At 43.4% G+C, this 25,144-nt stretch overlaps 1 protein-coding gene across 3 annotated transcripts in view; it reads left to right on the top strand.

Annotated features, from left to right (window-relative positions):
* Positions 1-25,144, top strand: part of rab11fip3 (RAB11 family interacting protein 3 (class II)) — a 116,159-nt gene that overhangs the window by 39,144 nt on the left and 51,871 nt on the right. For all 3 annotated transcript variants that reach the window (XM_068056712.1, XM_068056710.1, XM_068056711.1), the window contains exon 3: positions 13,036-13,127. In XM_068056712.1, the coding sequence (XP_067912813.1) occupies positions 13,036-13,127 (92 nt within the window). The remainder of the gene's footprint in view (positions 1-13,035; positions 13,128-25,144) is intronic.

Raw genomic sequence — 25,144 nt, forward strand, 5'->3', positions numbered from 1 at the left:
CTCTGTACACGAGCACTAAACACCAATCTAAACTTGGTGTTTATAAATGAAATATTAAACTCTGGCCAGTGAATGTGCTCTACACAGTCTCAACCCTGTAGCGCTAGTGTGTGTCTGTTTGTTTAATCTGGATTAAAATTGAAGCCTCAATCCTTGGTGTGGGATAACTGGAATGTGTTTAAAAGCCCCTGTTGTGAGACATGTCCAAGAGGCAATCTGTAGCTTAATAGCAATACCCCTTTTATAACCTGGTTAATTCTTGTCAAACTTTCAAATGTTGAAGTTCAAGTTGAGATTCATGGAGGCTGGATTTGTTTTTGTGACAATAGCAATCCTTGCCAACTGGTGCTAGAGAAATTGAGATTTCAGTCTCAAAACATTAGTGTACTCAGCCTTCTAGCTGAAGAGACCAGTGGGGTTCCCCCAAATGGGAGGGTGCAAGTGTTTTCATGGACAAAATAATATGGATTTGTGCCTAGTTTACATATAGTCTGTTGTGTGGTGAGCTCACTGTGACAAATTCTATTAGCCAGGGAAAGTTGAACTGTGAATTGGTTCATGATAATGGGTGAGATATGAAGTAACAGTGTAGCCCGGCTTGTTTTTAATTTTAACTATCATACGTGACTCCATCGTCCTGGATACTGTGCAAGTTCTAACTTGCTTCCATCTTGATATTTTCTCCCAGGCAGGAGGCTCACTTTTATGTTACAATAAAGTTTGTGTCCTCTGATTTTCATATGTCAACAGATACTTCTGAAACTCTGGGAAAGCTTGCAATCATGAGTGAGTTTTGTCATGTTTTGAACCTTGTCCTATCTGCTTTTAATATCAGAGGAGGCTGCTGATTTTTAATTTGTTCTGTAGCCGAATGTGCAAATTCCCAGGAAACACTCTGAAACCAGCTGAGACAGGAGACTTCATATGTTAGTGTAATAATTGTAGGCTTGTTTTGTTTTTTCTGTGGATGGTCAATTGAGTTAGTTGGAGTCTAGACAGACTGACTATCTTTGTTCATGGCTTAACCATCTATGGATAGGTATTTTAGGAAGCTGTGTCAAACATATGTAACAGCCATTTAATCACCTTTTGATCTTGGATCAAAGTGGGTATGCAGGGTTGTAATTGCAAAGGAAGTTCCTACTCACCAGTTTTTGTCTTTTCGTTGCAGGCCATGTGGAGGTGATCTTGGGCAGTTCTGTGGAACATTGTAATTTCCCCCCGTGTGTCAGTTAAAGCATACTTGTTAATCCAGGTAGTAGAGTTGAAGTGCTGCACTGTTGCCCCGAAGCAGGGAGTGTTAGGTAAAAGTTCTGTAGAAACAGTGCGTATCTTGCCATTGCTAATTGGTTACTTCTAATCGACTCGTTCGTTCTTAATAGCCTGAACTACAGCTTGATGAACATCGATTCTCCTATCTGAGGTCTAGGAGCTCACGAGAGCTAGTCATCGCTCAGTAAGCTGAATTCATAAAGCAGGGTCTCTGCTTGACTCCTGGGCAGTGCTATCATACCAGATGGTGTACTAATAAGGTATCAACTTTAGGTTGCAGGGAGTGGATCTTGATGAGCAACTGGCTTTTATGAGTAAAATCTAAACTTGGCTTGACCTTGAGTTGCATGGTCTCTAATTCCTCCCTTTTAGTCTCATCCTGTGGGATTTTACTTTGTAGCAATACCCTTTGGATACTACATTGTTTTTATTGCTGAACAGTCATACACTGCAATAAGATAGCAAACTTTTGAGTATCTTTTTTTTTTCCGCTCCTACTTCCTAAGGTTTTTAAAATCTGCTTTAGAAAAGCTGAGCTAGGACTTTTGTCAAAGATCTTCTGACCCTGAGCCCAATGCTTGACTGACTGACTAACTTATCTAATCCATCCAATAAAAGACTTGTATCCGGGTCATTGTCCTGAAATCAGAAGGTACCTCGGGTAGAAAACAGTCACCTCAAACAAAATACCTGTGTTTTCATGAGTGTTTCAGCTGACTGCCCATTTTGCAGTGAAGAGGAGTCCATGCTTCACATCTGTAAATATTGCTGTCTCATTAATGGAAGGGTTTCTATTTGAATTGGTTCAATTTTTCACCGGTTGTTTTGATTACCTTGTGTACCTGACAACTGTCCAATCAGGTCTTTTTTGATGAGCCTGCAAATGGCAGATTTAGCACTATGCAATTGTGGTATGTATTGAATCACTGGGCAGGGTGTCTACTAGGTAAAGCACTTGATAGAGGCATCCAAGCGAATGTTTGCTGCAGAATGATTAGCTCTACTGGATACCCTGATTTTTTTTTTTAAATGCAGACCATGGCAAAGCAAGTGGCTGCACCATTTTTAAGACGTAATGCACTGAGCTGCCTTTTATAGGCCAGAAACACACACTTTCACCCAGTACTGACCTTACTCTGACCACACTGAAGGCCCCAGGGAAACTGGCGAAGTTTGTGAAAACTGCGCAGTTTTCGTTGTTAGATTGCATCCCATGATATAAACCTGACTACCAGAACCCAACTCAATTAAAAGGTGTCCTATGGTGTGCAATATCAACTGGATTCATTGGAAATTGAACTAAAGTATGGGGGGGGGGGGGGGGGTGGAAACTTCTGTTATGTTTACACAGACAACCCAATTTCAAATATTAATGCAGCCCTCCCTTTCCCTGTACTGTCAGCTAGTCAATGCTTCTTCCCTACACACAGGAGTTTCTCTGTCCATAATGCCTGAGTTGGATCACAATGGTGTGTTGTTCCGTTTTGCCAAGGGCAATATGAATTACTCACAACCCTTTTGGGATCTGCTGGTATAAAAACAACAAAATGTTCCATTGCAGTGACAATCTTAATACAATCTGTGGCCTTTGCTGAGTGACATTGATGCAGTGATGGGTGTTGCTATTTCTCCCTTGCTGCTTGGTGCTGTTTTGTTTTGTTAGCCCCGACGAGATAAATTGGCCTGGCTTTGTGTTTGGCAGGAATGGGCCAAGATCCCTGCTTTCGGAAAATGCAGCATAGAATTTGTAATTTCATTGACACTGTACTATCTAGGGAGTGTTTGAGGGCAAGATGTGTGAATTTTTCCTTAGTTTTTGCACCCCACTGCTCCCATCTTTTGGTTATGCCCAACTTTACTGTTAGAAATGTGTTCATCAGTGTTGGAATTTGAGCAATGTAAATTGCAGAATTTGTGACTGGGAATCAATGCTCTCCTGGGCACTGTACATAAGCAGAGTCCTGGGAATCCCATTCTGTCATTTGGATTGATGGGACAAATGGAAATCCAGTCTTCACTGCAGCCAGTATGATCATTTCTGCTTTCTGGAAGTGGGATTGGTCATTGCGCAAGTGTTGGAGTCAGATTTACCCCACAGCAGGAGGCCATTCAGCCCATCGAGTCCATGCTGACTCTCCACTGAGCTATTCAGTCAGTCCCACTCTTCAGCTCAATGCCTGTAGACACTAACCCGATATCATGCTTTTCATGTCTTGCTGTAAGTATGTTAATGCACTGCTTTTAGTGTTTACAGGACTAGCCAGGAGGGTTAGGAGCTCCACAGGGATATAGGTCACCAGTAATGCTAGCTGTAAGGAGATGATTGCAGAAGATTCCTGTTGGAAGTCGATAGCATTGCAGTATTGTAAAAGCATGTTTCCAGTGTAAGCCACTTCGAATTTTGACCCACTTGCATGCTAATCTGATGAAATGTGTTCACTTAGTGAAATGGGACAATAGGGTTTGAGTCAGTGTAAACCTATATAGTATGTAATTGTATAAGCTAGAAAATGGGGAGGGGTTGAGGTGCGATTGGCCTATCAAGGTAGAGCATGGCTACCCGACAGGAACCGACTGTGTGTCTGGTTCGGGTCGGATTGCTCTTCCGGGTCCGGCGTTCGGGCTCTGGCTGGGTCGGACACACTCCATCACCACCTCTGGTATGTGGCTCCAATGTTAATATACTTTTTGGACTCAAGGTTATTTAGTTACAGTTTTTTAAAGCTTGTGCAGATAAGCAACAAAGTGAAAAACGAAAGCTAGGTTAACTGATGGTCAGGCGCAGGAAAAAGCGAAAGGACTCTGGGCTGGGTCGGGCTGGGTTTCATTTGCAGGCCCAAGCTAGCCTTTATATCAAGGGGAGGAAAAAAGCTAGTGAGTTTTGTGGGGGTGTTTTTTTTTTTTAAAAATTGTATCACTTCATGCAGAGCTATTTCATTTTAGGTGTTTAATATTGAATGGGACAAAACACAAATTGCAGTCCTGGGTTGGGTTTCACTTCTAAAAGTTCTGTATAAAGGGGTGGCAGTAACATACCCATAGCTGGATATTCCCCTCCCCCAGTTCAGTATCTCTTTCCCCCTCCTCCATGCTAGCCTTGTTTGTGGATGGAGTGAGAGGTATGATGGGTCTTGACCCATAGGTTGAGAATGCTGCCCTGCACATTGGCTGAACTGCAGCTGCACAGATTTGGAGTGACTTTGTTCAGGCACTTTGTATGTGAGACTGAGATGTTGGTGAAATAACAAGATTGTAATAGAGAACTGTTATTTGTACCCGTGATCTGTTGCATGTGGTTTAAAGGTAACCTTCCTCTGCTGTTCATGTAATTGTCCTCAAGAAACTAGTCTGACTTGAACATCAGAGCAGTGTTTTTTCTCATAATTTATTCATAAAAATCTGTGCAAAAAAAACAAAAAATACATAACAGTTCAAAACAGCACCAAGTTGACATTCCAGAAAGCGCAAAGGAGTTCAATTTTCTTCAATACAGGAGTGAGTTGCCTCACAGCCCTTCCATTCTATTTTGTATGCCATGTATATTTTACAGCAAACCCATATTTTGGTGCATACAGCCCCGAGGGGTTTCCCGTGGATCCAGCCCCTCCGTTCACTGTGGTGGGGGGACCTTACACAGTGGCCTTTCCCCATCGAGCCTTTGCGGCAGCTGCCCCAGGCTTTAGTGCGTCCCTCAGCACGTAGTCCTGATCCTTGGAATGGGCCAGTCTGCAACACTCTGTCGTGGACAACTCTTTGCAGTGGAAGACCAGCAAGTTTCGGGCAGACCAAAGAGCATCTTTCACCAAATTGATGGTCCTCCAGCAGCAGTTGATGTTTATCTCTGTGTGCGTCCATGCAGGGGCACAGTTAAAATTAGAAGTTGTGCTGCATGCAAGCTAAGTTGGCAAAATATATGGATAAAATATTCACCTGCAGCTTATCCCTTTTTTTAATTCCCATCTCCTCTGTGATTTATATAACAGTTCTCCATTACAATATTGTTATTTCACCAACCTCTCAGTCTCACATACACTGTTTGTAGCTCCAGTATCTGTCTTTCTTTCCCTCTTCACCACTACCCCACTCCCGCATGCTTCATTTCCCAAATGTTTTAGTATTACTGAGTGAAACTGCATGTAGCCAATAAGGACAGGTGCCTCCTCAACCTAGTCATTGCTGAGGCTTAGAGACTCCGAGTAAATTGTACTGAGTTAACCCTGAATGAGCTACAGTTTCCAATATCCAATATTTGTTTCAGTAAGTTCTGTGTAAGGATGGAATTTCATGTTCCCTGAAATTAGGCCAGCTCTGCTATTCAAGATCATGGCTGAACTTCTACTTCAACTCCACTTTCCCACCTTATTCCCATATCCCTCTATTCCCTTCATATTCAAAAATCTATCTCTTTCAGACTTGAGTGTACTCAACTGAGTATCGACAGCCCTCCAAATAGTAGAGAATTCCAAAGCGTCTCCACCTTTAGTGAAGAAATTTCTCGTCTCAGTCCAAAAGGGTCGACCAATTATCCTGAGACTGTCCCTAGTTCTAAACTCTGCAACCAAGGGAAACAGCGCCTCGGCATATACCATGTCAAAACCTCTCTGAATTTTATGTATTTAAATAAGATCACCTAAACCCAGAGTCTATAGGCCTATTCTATCTATCCTTCCTCATGGGGCAACACTCTCATCCCAGGAATCAATCTAGTGAACCCCTCTAAGGAAAGTATATTATCAGATTGCTTCTATTTCTTTTACAAAATATGTGTTAAGGACTTGTAGTTGAATTATGGACACTGATTCATCTGGAATCTTGAAGAGATGGTCAACTTTGTCTTTTTTTTTTAAAAAAACAGTCACCAGAAGGTTCCTGGATTTGGCTTGTAAACCAGTTTTACTGGAAGGCACCTGTCTGTGGATAATCACCCAGCAGGGGTGGTTTTTGACTTGGGGAGATGTTTACAAAAGTGACAGGTCAAGATTTTAGAGGTCAGGAGGCTTGACTTCTGGAATGTTTTTAGTTTCTGTTTGAACTGTTGCAAGAGATAGTTGGTTTTTGCCTACCAGAAGATAACCCAGCATGAGCTTTCGCTTGAAAAGAAATTCTGCATTCAGTGTGTCAGTTTGCTATTTCCAACTGTATTGCATATCGAATGTGTGGGAACTGAAACCCTTATTACTGTAGTTCTGCTGTAAGATCTATCTGAAGCCTCTGTAGCTGCATTTCTTGGAAAGGCTACCCAAACTGATCCTCAACACCACCTGGAAAGGACTGTTCTAGGAAGATCCCAGTGACTGCTGTCTATACGCATTTGGCGCGCCAAACCAGAACAAGTATTCCGCCTGTTTTTTCTTGTAACAGTGTTATAAACACCAATCTCTTATTTTTCCCAGTTAACTGGGGGGGGGGGGGTGCTCCGATAAATAAGGGGCTTTAATATTTCAATCTGTGTTTTTGCTTTACTTCATTATTGGTCAAGTCTTGTTTTATAAGCAAATTTTGTTTAAGAAACCTGGTTGTGTTTTATTCTGTGAAAAGTAGAGTAGATAATTGACTATCAGTAAGTGGGAAAATTTAAATATATGTTGTGACCTATGGGAAAAGTGAGACTAGAATAAACAGTGCACTCCTCCTGCCTCAGTTGTAACAATATCCTTCCTTCGCTATGGAGACTGAAACTGCACGCAGTACTCCAGGTGTGGTCTCACCCGAAACAATTGCAGCAAAACTTCCTTTTAATCTTGTACTCCAATCCTCTTACAATAAAGGCCAATATGCCTTTTGCCTTACTAATTGCTTGCTGTATCTGTGTTTAACTTTGTGATGCATGTACAAATGTACATGTGTGCAAATCCCAACATTAACTAGTCTCTCTTTTTCAAAATATTCTGCTTTTCCATTCTTCCTGCCAAAGTGAATAATTTCACACTTCCCCCACATTATACTCCATCTTCCAGCTTCTTAGCCATTCACCTTAACTGGTCTAGATCCCTTTTGCAGCCTCTGTCATCCTCAGCTTATTTACTCACCTAGCTTTGTATCATCAGCAAACTTGGATATATTACACTCTGTTTCCTCACCTACATCATTGATGTAGATTGTAAATGGCTGACGCCTGCTAATTACACCGTGTCATCCTGAAAATGATCTGTTTGTTCTTACTGTTTTCTGTCTGTTAACCAATCCTCAATCCATGCTAATGTATTACTCAGAATCCCATGAGCCCTGATCTTGTGCAACAACCTATTTTATGTTAGCGAGTGCTTTTGAAAATCCAAATATGTTTATATCCACTGACGTTCTCCCTTGTCTACCCTGTTAGTTACATTTGAAAAAGCTCTAATAGATTAGTTAAACATGATTTCTGTTGCTACTGTTGGTATAGTACTGTGTGTGAAACTTCACTGATATTCTGTGGGTCTTTTGATGTGGTACAGAATAACCTTCTTTCAGTTAATGCTGCAACTAAGCCTCGGGATAGCATAATTGATTTTAATAGCTCTTGTGTTTCTCTGAATGTCAGTTCAAATGAGAGTCCAATCCCTTAGATGGGATGCCGCATTCTTTATTGAAGGTTCTAGAAATGTTGGCTGAGGATCACTTTTCTGAACCATGGGATTGATTAGCAAGTTGGCCAAGCTGCTACGAAACAAGTACATTGACATTCAATAAAAGGAAGAACTTGTACAGTGCTGTATCACATTTCTCATATCCCATTTCTGTGTACATGAAGTGCTTTGGAACAATCAATTAGTTGGAAATGAAGTCACTGTTCAGAAAACTCCAATAAAGCGAAATTAATCATCAAACTGTTTGTTTTCTAGTAGTGGTGTTTGAGAGACGAATGTTGGCCAGGGCACCAGGAGAACTCTGCCCAGTTTCATAAAACTTGGAGCATTCTGCAGAAGCAGACGGAACCTCAGTTTAAATGCCTCATCCAATGGATGATCCCTCCTTACTGCACTGAAGTGTTGGCCTAATATGAGTGTTAAAGCCTAGAGTGGGGCTTAAACCCACAACCTTTTTTGACTCCTGTGAGAGTGCAACTAACTGAAGAAAACTGATACTTGATAACTTCTCAATTAAAATTATTTTTGAGATTTGTAAAGTGTGGGTAGGTCTCCAGTTATCAGTCTGACTTTGTAGTGAAGTGCATTCCCTTAAATATACCTGTTGCAATTTTAAAGTCTCTGTGTCCATTGGTCCTTTTCCGTCTTACTTTGAAATATTCCAAATTTACCTTGTGTATATACTAGTGAGTATTATGAGTTTTCTCTTGGCTGGCTTCTCTCTAGATTTAAGCTTCTAAAATCTCTCCCGCTGATTGAGCAGTTGGGAGAGAGCCTGAATTGCAGCTTCTATAGCAGACCCATTCCCTTGTGATATGAAGCTTAATTTTCTGTATTACAGAGAGCAGGAGTACTTTCCACATATCCTTCCCTCTCTGTCACTGAATTCCTGCCTTCTAGAACACTACTTTTTGGTACATTTTCATTTGCTTCTGCACCAGAGGGTGGGACCATTTTATTTATTTTTTTGTATTCCTGAGCCAAGAGACATCATTGCTGGGAGACGGATCCATTTTGGAACTTGAGAAAACTGGTCACGGGAGGCTTCCAGCTGTCTGATTTATTTTTAATCCTTTGTGGCTGAATTATTTTCCAGCTCTTGTTTTTGTTCCAGTTCAGTAGTTTCCTCAGGCCTAATTCATTTTTCATTGTTCCCTGACTGCTCTACACGATTATACTGTTGTTAACGGAGCTCATTTCTTTATTGTGATCTGATTTATGCTGACATCTTTGCTCAATTTAGTGACAATAGGCTGTTTTTAAAAAAAAAAATTCCCAGGTTTCCCAGTATCTTAATGAACTGAGGCAATTAAACAGTGCTCTGAATCCTGCTACCAGGAGGCGTTGCTTCATCTGTTTTGAGAATCACATGTAAACAGTTTTTTTCTTCCTCCCTTTTTCTCTTTCTCCCTCTTTTTTTTCCCCCCCCCCCAGCAAATTCCACAAAGCACTCTGTCTGCCAAATGGTACCGGAACAGAGTCCATTCAGCCCACGTCTGTGCCAGCTCTTTGCTGGAGAAACCAAAACTATTCCCATTGCTGTCGTCCTCTCCATAGCCGTTTCCTCAAAATACAAACCTTTCTTTTAAAAGGTGCTGTCCATGGCAAAGTGTTGTGTCCCAGCAACTCTCATGAAGAGAATTTTCTCCTAACCTTTTTCCTCGCTCTAATTTTAAATTGACCCTCTTCTCCAGTCGGAGGAAATGGTCTTCTTGTTCACACTATCAAAACTATTCCTAATTTTTAAGATGGCTGTTAAATTTCCTCTTGTATTCCTGTGGAAATAATACTGGTATCTCCAGTCCTGCCTCAAAACTATAATTTCCTATCCCTGGCAGCATCTTCGAGAAATGGGAGCAAGAATGGCCCATAGAGCCCCTCGAGCCAGCTCTGCCATTCAAGAAGATCGTGGCTGATCTGTTTGGCCTCAATTCCACTTTCCTACCTGTTTCCCATAAACCCTTGACTTTCCCTGTAGCTCAAAAAATCTGTCCATCTCAGCCTCCACAGCTCTCTGGGTAGAGAATTTCAAAGATTCATGACCCTCCTGATTTCCATCTAAATGACCCATTATTCTAAAACTGTGCCCCCAGTTTGAGACTTCCCCCAAGAGGGGAAACGTCCTCTCAGCATCTACTTTGTCAAGCCCCTTAGCATCATGTGTTTCAGTAAGATCATGAGTGAATCTATACTGTACACACACAACGCCTTTAATGTCCTTTTCTAGCATAGGTACCCAGTACAGCATATAGTACTACAACTAACCTAACCAATGTTCTTTGCTCTATATGACAGTAAAGGCATGCAGTTATGTGTAGTTTAACATAGAAAAACATCTGTAGCTCTTGAGCGGCATAATCAAAAAAGGATGCAAAGTCAAAGATTTGGGGTTAAGGAAGAGATTGAGTGAGTGGTTTAGGGAGCACAGCTGCCAACTGTGGAGTGAAAGGGGATAGTACAAGAGACTAGAATCAGGACTGTGTGGGGGAAACGGGCGAGTGTTGTGTAGGGTTGGAGGATGTGAGTGATTTGAGAGGAATGAGGCCATGGAAGAATTTTAAAATTTGAAGCATTGATAGATTGGATGCTGATGTATGTTAATGATGGGTGACCATGACTTGGTGCTGGGTTGGATATATGATGCAGAGTTTTGGATGAGTTGAATTTTTGAGGGTAGAGTGGGGAGGTCAGCCTGTTAACATTGGAATAGTTGAGTCTGCAGGTGATGGAAGCATGGGTGAGGGTTTCAGTGGCAGGTGCACAGTTGGGCGGTGTTGCAGAAGTGGAAGTTCAGTACAAGGTCAGTAAGATGCTAAGGTTGCAAATGGTACAGTTTAGTCCGAGACATTAGGCCAGAGAGGAGGGTGAAATTGTTGGCAAGGGTATGGAGTTTGTGACAGGTTCAGAGTGATGGCTTCAGTCTTTTCTAGTGTTTTAGCTGGAAGTAAATGTGGCCCTTCAATGATTTGAATATCGGACAAGCAGCCTAATAAGTGATTGACAATACCCATCTTGTGACTGTTCCACTATAATCAATGTACATGAAGATGCTCACCTTGTATCAGCAGGTACCCCAACTATATCCCCTGAACAGTTATTGACCTTTTATATTATGGCACTGAAAGAGGCCATTCAGCTCATTGTGTTCATGCTGGCTGAGAAGAGTTAACCAGCCTAATCTGTTGATTCATGCTCCATATCCCTGTAGTTATGGCACTTCGTGTTTTTTAAATGTGATGAGGGTTTTTCGCATCTGTCACCCTTTTGAGCCTGGGGTTCCGGACCCCCACCACCCTCTGGGTGAAAGTTACTCTAATGTTTCTGCCAATTACTTAAAATCTATATACCCTCTAGTTATTGATCTCTCTATGAAGGAAAATATATCCTCCTTATCCACTCTGTTTAGGCCCCTCATAATTTTATACACCTCAATTAAATCTCCCCTCAGTCTCCTCTTCCAAAAAAAGAAACAACCCCAGCCCATCCAATCTTTCCTCATGGCTAAAATTCCCCATTCCTGACAACATCATCATAAATCTCTTCCATACCCCTTTTTTTAAAAATGTGATTACATGCTTCCTGTAATAGTGCCCAGAAGTGCATGCGGTTACTCTAGCTGCACTTCAACTAGCATTCTATGCAGTTCTAGCATAACTTTCCTGCTCTTGTACTTTATGCCTTGGCCAATAAAGGAAGAATCCCGTATGCCTTCATAATCACCTTATCCACCTGCCCTGCTACCTCTAGGGATCTGTGGACATGCACTCTAAGATGCTTCTGTTCCTTTATACTTCTCCGTATCCTACCATTTTATTGGACGTTCCCTTGCCTCATTTGCCCTCCCCAAATGCATTACCTCTCACTTCTGATTTGAACTCCGTTTACCACTTCCACATGACCAGTCCATTGATGTCTTTCTGCAGCCTTCTTCCTCACTCAACCACACGACCAATTTTTATATCCTCTGTAAACTACTTAATCATGCTCCCTACATTTAAGTCTACATCAATATTTACCACAAAAAGCAAGGGATCTAGTACTCCGTTCTGCATAATACTGAGTCTTCCAGTCGCAAAAACATCTGTCAACCATTGCCTTTTATTTCCTGCCGCTGAACCAATTTTGGATCCCATGGGCTTTTAATTTTCTGACCAGTCTGCCATGTGCGACCTTGTCAAAAGTGTCATGCAGGCCCCCACCTGCCAAGAATGAGGCATATTCATTTTGCCACATGACCTTAAATTTCAAATTGTTGCTGGGAAGACCAGGCCTGATGCAAGGGGTTGCCAAGCCTCCTGGTTGGAAAGACATTTTTGCATATTAACACAGTATTTGTAGATAAAGGACCATTCCTGGAACCACCCAGTACACAGCCAGAAATGGTTATACCAGTCATGTGACTACCCTGCTGGCCAACTTGGAGTTTTACATTGTAGAGACAGTGTTTGAACTGGCAGAAAACTCTGCTCCTGGATTGAAAAGACCTGCCCCCCTCCTGTCTGCTCCCATCTCTTTTTCACGGAACTGAAACCCACTGAAGACACCTGAACCCCAAGAGAGAAAAGTCTACTACAATGAACGAGGTTTAAGAAGTGTACTGGGCCCCAACAAAAAGCAAGATCAACCTACAAAAGGACTCTACAGTGTGCTTGAATAACAGTAACAAACTCTTCAGATATTGCCTCAAACCTTTCTACTTTATCTTTTTCTTTTTTTTCTGCCCCTATTTGCATGTGTGTATCGCGTATGCATGCTAGCGCAGGCATGTCATGTATCCGTAGGCATTAACTGAATTAGAGTTTTAGTTTAAGTTTGCATAAATTTCACCTTTTCTTTAAACCTAAGAGAGTCTGTTTGTGCACATTTCTTTGCCTTTTATAATTGGAAAGCGGTGAGCAAGGATTCACCAAGGGGGAGCTAAAAACACGGTGTATTTAGAATTGAACCCTGTTACAGTAAGACCAGGTGAAGGCTGAGAGGGACCCCCTAGACACCTTTTCTCATCTGGTCGTGATAAAAATCCATGTAGACTACGTCAAATGCATTGCCCTTCAAAAAAAAGAAGTCAACCAGGTTAGTCAGACATGACCTTCCCTTAAATCCATGATGACTGTCCTTAATCCTTGCCTTGCTAAGTGATTTATACTGTCCCCTAGAATTTTTTGCAGTAATGCTTGTACTTGTGTTCCTGCAGATTCTGACAGCCAGAACTACGATGCTGGATTTGGGAATGAGGATGATGTGTTGCCCTGTACTGATGAGTTTGAGGACTTCACCTGCTTTGAGGCAAGTACATGATTGGCACAAGGAAATCTCACCTTGAGTCTTGTATTTTTTTTAAAATGGTAGCTCAGTTAATAATCCCACAATTTATGGAACTGACTCCACTGACGGTAAAGTTCTAGGATTGGTCTCTTTAATGGTCTCTGTGTGTCTCGTCAGAAGGTTGTGAGTTAGCCATCTATGCCATGATTGCAGCCCTCAACCCAAGCTGACAAGCTAGTGCAGCACTGAGGAACTGCTACAGTGTCAGAGGAGCTGTCCTCCTGAGCCCCTGACTGCCTGTTTAACTGGGTGTTAAAGTTTACTGTTCTGGCTATATCCCAGCATTTTAGCTTTAATTGCTTTTGCCATATTGTCTAGTAATTGGAAGGGATATATCTACTACTCTCAGCTCTCACTGTGCTCATTCAGTTCTGTGCACTTGCATCCCTTTTTAACCCAAATATAACCATTTTATCTGTTTAAATTCCATCACTGTGAATATGACCAGCTAGCAATCGATTTTTGGCTTTCAGGTGATCTATGCAGATTAGAAATGACCAGTTTTAACTTCTGTCAATACACCCCTCGGGTGGTTTGCGGAGATATGCTGCTATGCTTTTTAAAGCTACTTATTTCGCTTCTAGTCCCATGTGCAGTGATTTGAATCCATGGTGTTCCATTTTCAGTGTCTGTAGGTTGTGACTTGCTGTATGGCAGGGTGTACAGACCCAGTCACTGCCTAGTGTTGGAGCTTTCTTTCAGCATTTCAGTCAGGCATGTTGACATTCTGTCCTCTTCCCACCCATGGTTGCAAGTTTTGTCTGTAGACTCGACCTGGAATTGTTTTGAAGAAAAGACTTGAGAGCTCATTACGCCATTCTACATATGCACTTGGCTTTATGTATTAGCTCTAATAATTGGTAGTGAGGAGGCTTCAAAGCAGCTTTGAACATATGGCAATGCACGTAGACTGGAATTGGTGTTTGTGGGGTACAACTGAGGTACAGTCATGTCTGAGCAGGTGACAAATTGGATCCATTGTGCTCTCCAAGGGCAGACTGGAGTTTAGAGATTGTATCTTCTAGCTTTGACAGAAATGGTCAGTTAGATTCTTTACTGTTTGTTCAAATTTCAGTCATGCGTGTTTAAATGTGTGACCTAGAGCATACATTTTTCTCATTGGTACCCTGACCCTGCCATATTAAGTAATTCTCCCTGATAATGACCCTGATGATGCTTTTGACACTATTTCAGCACAGGAGGAGAGCATTCAGCCCATCAGGGGATGGGTGTGCAGAGCTGCAGTGACAAAAGTGCCTTTCCACCCAGCTAGCAGCAGCACTTTAACTTTACTTGGAGTTTCTAACCCTCCATTGAACTGGAAGTATTCAGGTGGGGTATCTGTTGGGTCTTAAAAGCTGAGGTGTTCAAACTGTAACCCATGGGCCACATGTTACCCTTGAGGCCAGTCTGTGCTTCTATTTACATTGGAAGAAGCACTGAGGGTAGCAAGAGCACAAAATGTACTCTGGGTGGGGGACTTTGATGTTCATCACCAAGAATGGCTCGGTAGCACCACTACTGATTGAGCTGGCCAAGTCTTAAAGGCCATAGCTGTTGGACTGGATTTGCGGCAAGCACGAGGGAACCAAGAAGAGGGAAAATCCTACTTGACCTCATCCTCACCAGTTTACCTGTTGCAGATGCATCTGTCCATGACAGTATTGGTAGGAGTAACCACTGCACAGACCTTGAGACAAAGTCCCGTCTTCACATTGAGGGTAGCCAACGTCGTGTTGTCGCACCACCACCACCACGCTAAATGGGATAGATTTTGAACAGAGCTAGCAACACAATTGGGCATCCATGAGGCGCTGTGGTCCATCAGCAGCAGCAGAATTGTATTCCACCATAATCTGTAATCTCATGGCCTGGCTTGTCCCCCACTCTCATCCCCATCAAGCTGGGGATCAACCCTGGGTTCAATGAGGAGTGCAGGAGGGCATGCCAGGAGCAGCACAAGGCCTACCTCAGGTGTCAGCCTGGCGAAGCTACAACACAGGACTATTTTACATGCCAAACAGCATAAGCAGCATGCAATAGACAGGGCTAAGCAATCCCGCAACCAGCTGATCAGATCTATGCTATGCAGTCCAGCCACATCCAGTTATGAATGGTGATGGAGAATTAGTCAACTGGCAGGAGGAGGAGGCTCCACAAATATCTCCATCCTCCACGATGGGGGAGCCTAGCACATCAGTGGAAAAGACAAGGCTGAAGCATTTGCATCCATCTTCAGCCAGAAGTGCCGAGTGGATGATCCATCTCAGCCTCCTCCTGAGCTCCCCAGCATCACAGATGCTAGACTTCAGCCAATCCGATTCACTCCACGTGATAGCAAGAAACGGATGAAGGCACTGGATACTATAAAGGCTATGGGCCCTGACAATATTCCAGCAATAGTAATGAAGACTTGTGCTCCAGAACAAACTCTGCCCCTAGCCAAACTGTTCCAGTACAGCTTTATTTCTTTGGCCTCCTTTATCTTGAGAGACAATGGATACGCACCTGGAGGTGGTCAGTGGTGTGTGGAGCAGCGCCTGGAGTGGCTATAAAGGCCAATTCTAGAGTGACAGGCTCTTCCACAGGTGGCTGCAGAGAAATTTGTTTGTTGGGGCTGTTGCACAGTTGGCTCTCCCCTTGCGCCTCTTTTTTTTTCCTGCCAAATGCTAAGTCTCTTTGACTCGCCACACTTTAGCCCCGCCTTTATGGCTGCGCGCCAGCTCTAGCGAACGCTGGCAACTGACTCCAACGACTTGTGATCAATGTCACAGGACTTCATGTTGCATTTGCAGACGTCTTTAAAGTGGAGACATGGACGGCCGGTGGGTCTGATACCAGTGGCGAGCTCGCTGTACAATGTGTCTTTGGGGATCCTGCCATCTACCATGCGGCTCACATGGCCAAGCCATCTCAAAAAAGTGCCGCTGACTCAGTAGTGTGTATAAGCTGGGGATGTTGGCCGCCTCGAGGACTTCTGTGTTGGAGATACGGTCCTGCCACCTGATGCCAAGTATTCTCCGGAGGCAGCGAAGATGGAACGAATTGAGATGTTTCTCTTGGCTGACATACGTTGTCCAGGCCTCGCTGCCATACAGCAAGGTACTGAGGACACAGGCTTGATACACTCGGATTTTTGTGTTCCGTGTCAGTGCGCCATTTTCCCACACTCTCTTGGCCAATCTGGACATAGCAGTGGAAGCCTTTCCCATGCGCTTGTTGATTTCTGCATCTAGAGACAGGTTACTGGTGATAGTTGAGCCTAGGTAGGTGAACTCTTGAACCACTTCCAGAGCGTGGTCGCCAATATTGATGGATGGAGCATTTCTGACATCCTGCCCCATGATGTTCGTTTTCTTGAGGCTGATGGTTAGGCCAAATTCATTGCAGGCAGACGCAAACCTGTCGATGAGACTCTGCAGGCATTCTTCAGTGTGAGATGTTAAGGCAGCATCGTCAGCAAAGAGGAGTTTCCTGATGAGGACTTTCCGTACTTTGGACTTCGCTCTTAGACGGGCAAGGTTGAACAACCTGCCCCCTGATCTTGTGTGGAGGAAAATTCCTTCTTCCGAGGACTTGAACGCATGTGAAAGCAGCAGGGAGAGGAAAATCCCAAAAAGTGTGGGTGCGAGAACACAGCCCTGTTTCACGCCACTCAGGATAGGAAAGGGCTCTGATGAGGAGCCACCATGTTGAATTGTGCCTTTCATATTGTCATGGAATGAGGTGATGATACTTAATAGCTTTGGTGGGCATCCAATCTTTTCTAGTAGTCTGAAGAGACCACGTCTGCTGACGCGGTCAAAGGCTTTGGTGAGATCAATGAAAGCAATGTAGAGGGGCATCTGTTGTTCGCGACATTTCTCCTGTATCTGACGAAGGGAGAACAGCATGTCAACGGTCGATCTCTCTGCACGAAAGCCACACTGTGCCTCAGGGTAGACGCGCTCGGCCAGCTTCTGGAGCCTGTTCAGAGCGACTCGAGCAAAGACTTTCCCCACTATACTGAGCAGGGAGATTCCATGGTAGTTGTTGCAGTCACCGCGGTCACCTTTGTTTTTATAGAGGGTGATGATATTGGCATCGCGCATGTCCTGAGGTACTGCTCCCTCGTCCCAGCACAGGCATAGCAGTTCATGTAGTGCTGAGAGTATAGCAGGCTTGGCACTCTTGATTATTTCAGGGGTAATGCTGTCCTTCCCAGGGGCTTTTCCGCTGGCTAGAGAATCAATGGCATCGCTGCGTTCCGATTTTGTTGACTGTATGTCCAGCTCATCCATGACTGGTAGAGGCTGGGCTGCATTGAGGGCAGTCTCAGTGACAACATTCTCCCTGGAGTACAGTTCTAGGTAGTGTTCAACCCAGCGGTCCATTTGTTTGCATTGGTCAGTGATTGTGTCCCCTGATTTAGATTTGAGGGGGGCGATCTTCTTGATGGTTGGCCCAAGAGCTCTCTTAATGCCATCATACATTCCTCTGATGTTTCTGGTGTCGGAGGCCAGCTGAATATGACTGCATAGGTGTTGCCAGTAGTCGTTTGCGCAGCGCCTGGCTGTTCTTTGTGCAGTGCTTCTGGCTGCTTTAAGTGCTACGGATGTTAACTCGCTGGGGGCTTTCTTGTAGTTCAACAGCACAATGCGCTTAGCGGCTATGACAGGTTCCAGCTCTTCATTATGAGATTGAAACCAGTCTGCATTTCTCTTCGCACTTTTGCCGTAGGTGGTTAAAGCTGACTCATAGATGGCGTCTCTGATGTGGGCCCACTTGGTCTCAGCATCCCCTGTGGGAGTGTTTTGAAGGGCTGTTACAAAAATTTCTTAAGTCACTTGTAACAGCTGTGGGTGAGAAATTCTGCTCGTGTTGATGCACGGGTGGCCCTTCTGCTTGGAATGATGCAACTTCTTTGGTCTGAGTCTAACCTTGCTGCAAACCAGGGAGTGGTCGGTGTCGCAGTCTGCACTGTGGAAGCTGCATGTGATTTGAACACTGTTTTAAGGCAGCTCGCCTTGTGACAATGAGGTCTAGTTGGTGCCAACGACGCTATCTTGGGTGCCTCCATGAAACCTGGTGACAGGTTTTAGTATGAAAGAACGAGTTGGTGATGCAGAGGTTATGATCGGTACACAACTCTACAACAGCTACAACACTGCCATCTACCTGGCAAAGTGGAAAATTGCCCGGGTATGTCCTGTACACACAAAAAGATCAAATTCAACTAAGCTAATTACTGCTCCAACAACACTCCAGAAGCTTGACACCATCCAGGGCAAAGCAGTCCGCTTGATCGGCACCCCATCCATCTCTCCTTTTGGGCCTCCTTATCTCGAGAGACAATGGATACGCGCCTGGAGGTGGTCAGTGGTTTGTGAAGCAGCGCCTGGAGTGGCTATAAAGGCCAATTCTGGAGTGACAGGCTCTTCCACAGGTGCTGCAGAGAAATTTGTTTGTTGGGGCTGTTGCACAGTTGGCTCTCCCCTTGCGCCTCTGTCTTTTTTCCTGCCTTCAACATTCATTCCCTTCACCCCTGATGCACAGTGGCAGCAGTGTGTACCATCTACAAGATGTAATGCAGCAACTCCTAGGCTCCTTCAACAGCACCTTTCGAACCTGCAACCTCTACTAACTAGAAGGACAAAGGCAGCAGATGCCTGGGAACACCACCACCTGCAAGTTCCCATCCAAGTCTCTCACCATCCTGACTTGGAACTATATTGGCGTTCCTTCACTGTCGCTGGGTCATAATCCTGGAACTCCGTTCCTAACAGCACTGTGGGTGTACCTGTCCTTTACATGCTGCTTATGCTGTTTGGCATGTAAGTAGTCCTGTGTTGTAGTTTCACCAGGCTGACACTGAGGTATGCCTGGTGCTGCTCCTGGCATGCCCTCCTGCACTCCTCATTGAAGGCAGCTCTCCACCACATTCTTGAGGGCAATTGGGGATCGGCAATAAATGCCAGCCTAGCCAGCGATGCTCGCATCCCACAAAGTAATTTTAGAAACAAATTATTCTTATTTTTTTTCCCCCCATTTCCAAAGTCGTGTACCAAAGGGTTCAGGTGACATTTTAAAATCTACTTTTTCAGCATTTTTCCTCAGCAATTTGTTCATTGCAACTTAAGTTGTTTGAGAATCAGTGACCTTTTTTAATGTGGTCAGTAGGGATCCATGGCATACAACTTATTTAAGATGAAAGCTTTAGTTAGTGCTGCCTTTTGAAGTTTTGGAAAATGTCATCTGAGCCAGGCAGATGACAAAGTCCCAAGTTTATTCCTATGGAGTTAGCTGACCTTAACAGGGCAGTGGTTTGGGTGCCATCGCAGAGGGGATATGCTCCTCTGCTGTCGTAGTCTGGGTTGTAGCTGTTGTGTAGGCTAAAATATTTTGCTCTGCAATGGTGGTGCAGAGTGGAGGTTTCATGCAGAGTTGCTGCTACTCTGGTGTGGGGTGGAGCTTTTATCTTGCTGAGTTTATATGACCTTGTATGAATTGCTGGGTGCATGAATTTCAGGAATCACTATGAAATTGTTGTTGTGGCTATTTTCAGTTTTGCAGGCAAACCTTGTGCGGGTTTTGGGAGTGTGGTGAGTGTATAGTGCAGGCATCCCAAGTTGTTAAAGGAAGCCGGGGAGGAAATAACAGATATGCTGAGGATCATCTTCAAATCCTCAATGAATACTGGTCAGGAGCCAGGGGATTGGAGGTCTGCGAATGTTAAAACACTGTTTAAAAAGAGTGTGAGGGATAGGCCAAATCATTATAAGCCAGTCAGTCTGACTTCGGTGGTGGGAAAATTGTTAGAATCAATTCTGAGGGACAGGATAAACTGCCAATTAGAAAGGCACAGATTAATTAGGGATAGTCAGCATGGATTTGTTAAGGGAAGATCATGTCTTACTAACTTGATTGAATTTTTTGAGGAAGTAACCAAGAGGATTGATGAGGGTAGTGCAGTGGATGTGGCCTACATGGATTTTAGTAAGGCATTTGACAAGGTCCCACAGGGCAGACTGGTCAGTAAAATGAAAGCTCCTGGGATGCAGGGGAATGTGGCAGGTTGGATCCAAAATTGGCTCAGTGACCGGAAACAAAGGGTAGTAGTTGGATGATTTTGTGCATGGAAAGCTGTTTCCAGTGGCTCAGTGTTGGGTCCCTGGCTGTTTGTGGTATATATTAATGATTTGGACTTAAATGTGAGACATGATTGGGAAATTTGCTGTTAACACAAAAATTGTTCATGTAGTTGATAGTGAAGAGGATAGCCGTACACTCCAGAATATCAAAGGTTTGGTTGAGTGGGTAGAAAAGTGGCAAATGGAATTCAATCTGGAGAAGTGAGGTAATGCATTTGGGGAGGGCAAATAAAGTGACAGAATGCACAATAAACAGGAGGATATTGAGAGGGGTAGAAGAAGTGAGACACCTTGGAGTGCATGTCCACAGGTCCCTGAAGGTGGCAGGACCGGTTGATAAATTGAAGGCATATGGAATGCTTTCCTTTATTGAACGAGTTTAGAATACAAAAGCAGGGATGTAATGCTGGAACTGTATAAAATGCTGGTTCAGCCACAGTTGGAGTATTGCTTGCAGTTCTGGTCACCACATTACAGGACGGACATAATTGCTCTGGAGAGAGTACAGAGGAGATTTACAAGAACGTTGCCAGGGTTTGAAAGTTGCAGCTATGAGGAAACATTGGATAGGCTCGAGTTGTTTTCCTTTAGAACAGAGGAGGCTGAGGGGTGACTTCATTGAGGTGTAAAAAGTTGAGGGGCCTTGATAGAGTAGACAGGAAGGACCTGTTTTCCCCTAGCAGAGAGGTCAATTACCAGGCGCCACAGATTTAAGGTGATTGGTAGAAGAATTAGAGGGGATATGAGGAAAAAGTTTCACCCAGAGGGTGGAAAGTGTTTTGACTTCACTGCCAGGAATGGTGGTAGAGGCAGAAACCCTCAATTCTTTTAAAACGTACGTGGACATGCACCTGAAGTGCTGTAATCTGAAAGGCTATGTACCAGGTGCTGGAATGTGGAATTAGATTGGGTGGCAAATCTTTCGGCCAGCAAGGACACAATTGGCTGAATGGCCTCCTTCTATGCTGTAATTTTTTCTGTCGTTCTAATATGCATGCTTTCAAGGCATGCACTGAAAGGCTGTGAAAATTTGAACCTGTTTTTGAGAATTGAAGCTTGCGGAGGAGTAAAGGACCCATGGGATCACCAGAAATCATATTATTCAAGGATGTCCAGGTTGGAAGTGCTCGGAAAGGTGAGCGAAGAGAATATTGTTTTTTCAAGTCTGGGTGATCCAACACATTGCAGCTGGGAGGAGTTTGGTACTTTAATAGCAGATGTCTTCAAAGGACTGTGCAAAGTAGAAGTGCAGTGTGAGGTTTAAATGTTTGAGTAAAAAAAAATCTTTAGCTGATTCCCCAAATTACAAAATAAGTACTATGTAGTTAATTTGGAATTTATTTTACTTTAGTTATAATAATCTTCAAACATTAATCCTGTCATGTCAAATTGGTCTGTTTTATCTCATTGTTCACATTAACTATCTCTCGGGTCGGAACAGGAGTGCAAGTCCATAGTTCTCTGAAGGTAGCACAACAAGTTGATTAAGTCGTTAAGGTAATATTTTCCTTTATTAGCTGAGGCATAGAATATAATGGTAGTGATTATGCTAGAACTGTATAAAACACCAGTTAGGCCACAGCTAGTGTATGGCAGACAGTTCTGCCCATCACTTTACAGGAAGGATATGATGGGACTGCAGGAATGGAGAGTTTTAGCTCGCTCTCTGCAGTAAAAGCAGAATACTGCGGATGCTGGAAATCTGAAATAAAATTCTCCATTTCACTGTTCATAGTGGCCACTGAGGCATTCTCCCTGATTTTTCCCGACTGCTTTTAACTACTTTTACTCCCAACTCCTGTTGTCCTGTAAAATGCTCTGCTGTTTTTGTCCAGGTTTATCTTCAGATTTAAACAGAACAAATTGCAAATTCCCCTGGCCGTCTCGCTGCACTCCCAGCCCCTGGGGTAGTTTGGAAGTGCAGATACTACAAGATAGGTAAACGCTGTAGCCACCTTGAGCTCTGTAAGCTCTCCTCAGCTGCAGTGAGGTGAATTTAATATTTTTTTCACCTCAAGTTCCCATTGCCACATCTTTGTGGCCTTCCTTCCAGGCCATACTGAGATTTTTTAACTTGCTTTTATAGCTAATCCCTGCATTCTTTGGATCAGTCTATATTTGACATGACCAGAATAGAACTGAACCCAGTGTTTGAGTGTGATCTGCCCAGTTCTTTGTAAAGCCCCAGTATAATTGCACTCTCCTGGATCTTGCTTGTTAGTCCTAACATGCTGTTTTAATTGCTTTGTTACATTGTCCCAATGTTGAAGCTAATGAGTTCATTTATAACTCCCAGGCCCTCCTCACTCTTAATAGGATAATCCAATTTTATTCTTTGTCCCATGCAATATTGCTCATTAAAAATCCAGGGTATAGTATTTAGGTGTGAGGAATCTCCTGCTGGACTCATAAATTAATCCTTCATTTTCCTTCACCCCTCTCAGTCCCTTTTGAACACCCATTTGCTTGACACTGGCAGGGTGGGGGAGGAGAGGCAGTGTGGGGAGTAGATAGTTTTTAAAAAGCAGAGCCTCCATTGCCCACAGAAAAACAATCTGAACTGGACACCAGTGACAGGGCAGAGCAGCCACAAACATTCCCTTGTCCAGCTACCTTAGGATAGGCCTCCGTTTTAAATGATTACACTGGAAAAGAGTTCCTGCATCGTGATAACAGCTTGTGCAAGCTTCAACCTCCCCTCCCCTATCCACAAAAAGCTTTCACCTATTTTTGTTGCTTTATTCTCTGCTTTCACAAACTGTTTGTTTTATTTCTTTAAGCTGTACTGCTGCCTGTTGCTACTGGAAGATCAGCTGATCTGCCTTGCAGCCAAAACGTTCAAGATATAAGTGGAGATATGGAAACATTTCCCTCCGTTTTTGGTGTTTTCTTGCCACAAAAATATTGAACTGAAAATGAAGAGCTTTCTGTGACTTTAGAATTTGCAGGTCAGCCAATCTGGCCTCGATACCAAGAGATTGTAAACGGGCAGAAGAAGCCCAAGTCTGGGTTTCTCACTGTTGGGAATCTGTAAACAAACAGGACAGCGATGCTTAATCAGCTGACTCTGGGACTTGGTGTCGAGCTCAGCATTGTAATTCACATGGATAATTTGAGATTCTCCGATAACATGAACAATCGGTTACCCTGGTGCAGTTGCTCTGTTTTAATTAATTTTCAGGATGTGGGCATTGCTGGCAAGACTGGCATTTATTGCTGATTTTCTAGTTACCCTGCTCGCTGGTTGATACAATTGAGTGGCTTGCTAGATCATTCTACAGGACAGTTAAAACTCAACCACATTATTAAAACTCAACCACATTAGTGTGGTATTGGAGTCATGGCAAGTAAGAACAGCAGATTCCCACCCCTAAAACACTAGTGACTCAGTTGAGTTTTTATGACAATCCAGCAGCTTCATGGTCTCTTTTACTGAGACCAGCTTTTTATTTCCAGAATTTAAAAAATATGAATTCATATCTCAAACTGCCATGTTGGGGTTTGAGCTTGTGTCCTCTGGATTATTAACTACACTGGACATAATTACACTAGCATACACTTTTTCATTTACATGAAGCACTGTTTACTTCCTGGTGTGATGTAGGGAAGGGAGTGAGAAGGATTGGGTGTAGTTGTGGTTTGGTTAGCAGGGCAACCTTCTGTGTCCAGATTGGCCCTGGTGATTTGGCTGAGACTCTGGAGATCCTTGGGCCTTTAAGCTTTGCAGAGAAGCATCTGGGTGGTGGTCTAGGGGAGGGTGTGTAAGATAGTAAAGGGTGAGCAAAAGGTAGATCTAGCAAAGGAAGTTTAAATTGCAGGAGTTGTACAAGGGATCACCGCTTCAAGATAGTAAAAGTCAAATTTATGGCTAATGAGTTTTTCTTGACAGTGATTAGTTTTATAGAATGGACTCGATAATGGTGGCAAATCCCTGGAACCATTAAAGCAGCGACTAGATGCTACAGTGGAAGAGCTGTAGGATCATTGTGGATAGTTGAATGAAGGTGGGCCACATGGCCTTCCTCACCCCTAATTTACCTTGTGACTGGCATGCTATGTAACAATTTATATTGATTTTTTGAAGTGATTCAGTCCAATATGAGTCCAGGTAAACAGTGTCAAATATAAAACCTCTGAACCAGTTAGGTTCAGGGTGCATTAGATGAGAGGCCTGTTGACATTGTCGATACATTTCTCTCCTATGTGCTTGCCACTGTCGATATTTATCTCCAACAAAATGTAGTGTTAATGGAAATGGGTGTACAGAAAATTATTCTGCAGACCTTTTTTTGAGAAGGTATAATCTCCAGAGTATCTGGGTTATGATTTGATCCAAAGTAATAGCATGGAGTTTCTTGATGAAGTTCACAGTAATGAATCATCTGTTTGTCTGCGATTATGTGGAAATTGATTAATGACTGAAAAGAAATGCAGAAGGAACTGCAGATCCCCAAAAAAAACCTGGATGTGCAAACCTGGTCCAGAACACTAGTGTCAACTAGATGACTGGGTAGAGACCCTTTGCCAAAACAGGGAAGAACTTGTGCTTTATGGTGTTGCTGTTCCCTCTGCTTGCTTTGTGCCGCAGGCATACATGTGTTTGTACCATTGTCCCTTGGGCCGGAGAGACGAGCGGGTGTCTTAGTCCAAGTCCACAATTGCCTCTACCTATGTTACTGAAGCTCCTTTTTAGTTTTAAAAAAAAACCGATTCCAGCATGTTTTTAGTCTTTTTTTTGATCTAGGTTGCAGTGATCACATTTCAGTTGACTGAAGTTGCCTAAATTCTGTTTCTAACTCATAGACACCACCTCACAACACTCCATCTGTACTCCGTTGCTGAAAGTTT

Source organism: Heterodontus francisci, chromosome 24 (assembly GCF_036365525.1).
Source record: "Heterodontus francisci isolate sHetFra1 chromosome 24, sHetFra1.hap1, whole genome shotgun sequence".
Taxonomy (NCBI): Eukaryota; Metazoa; Chordata; class Chondrichthyes; order Heterodontiformes; family Heterodontidae; genus Heterodontus; species Heterodontus francisci.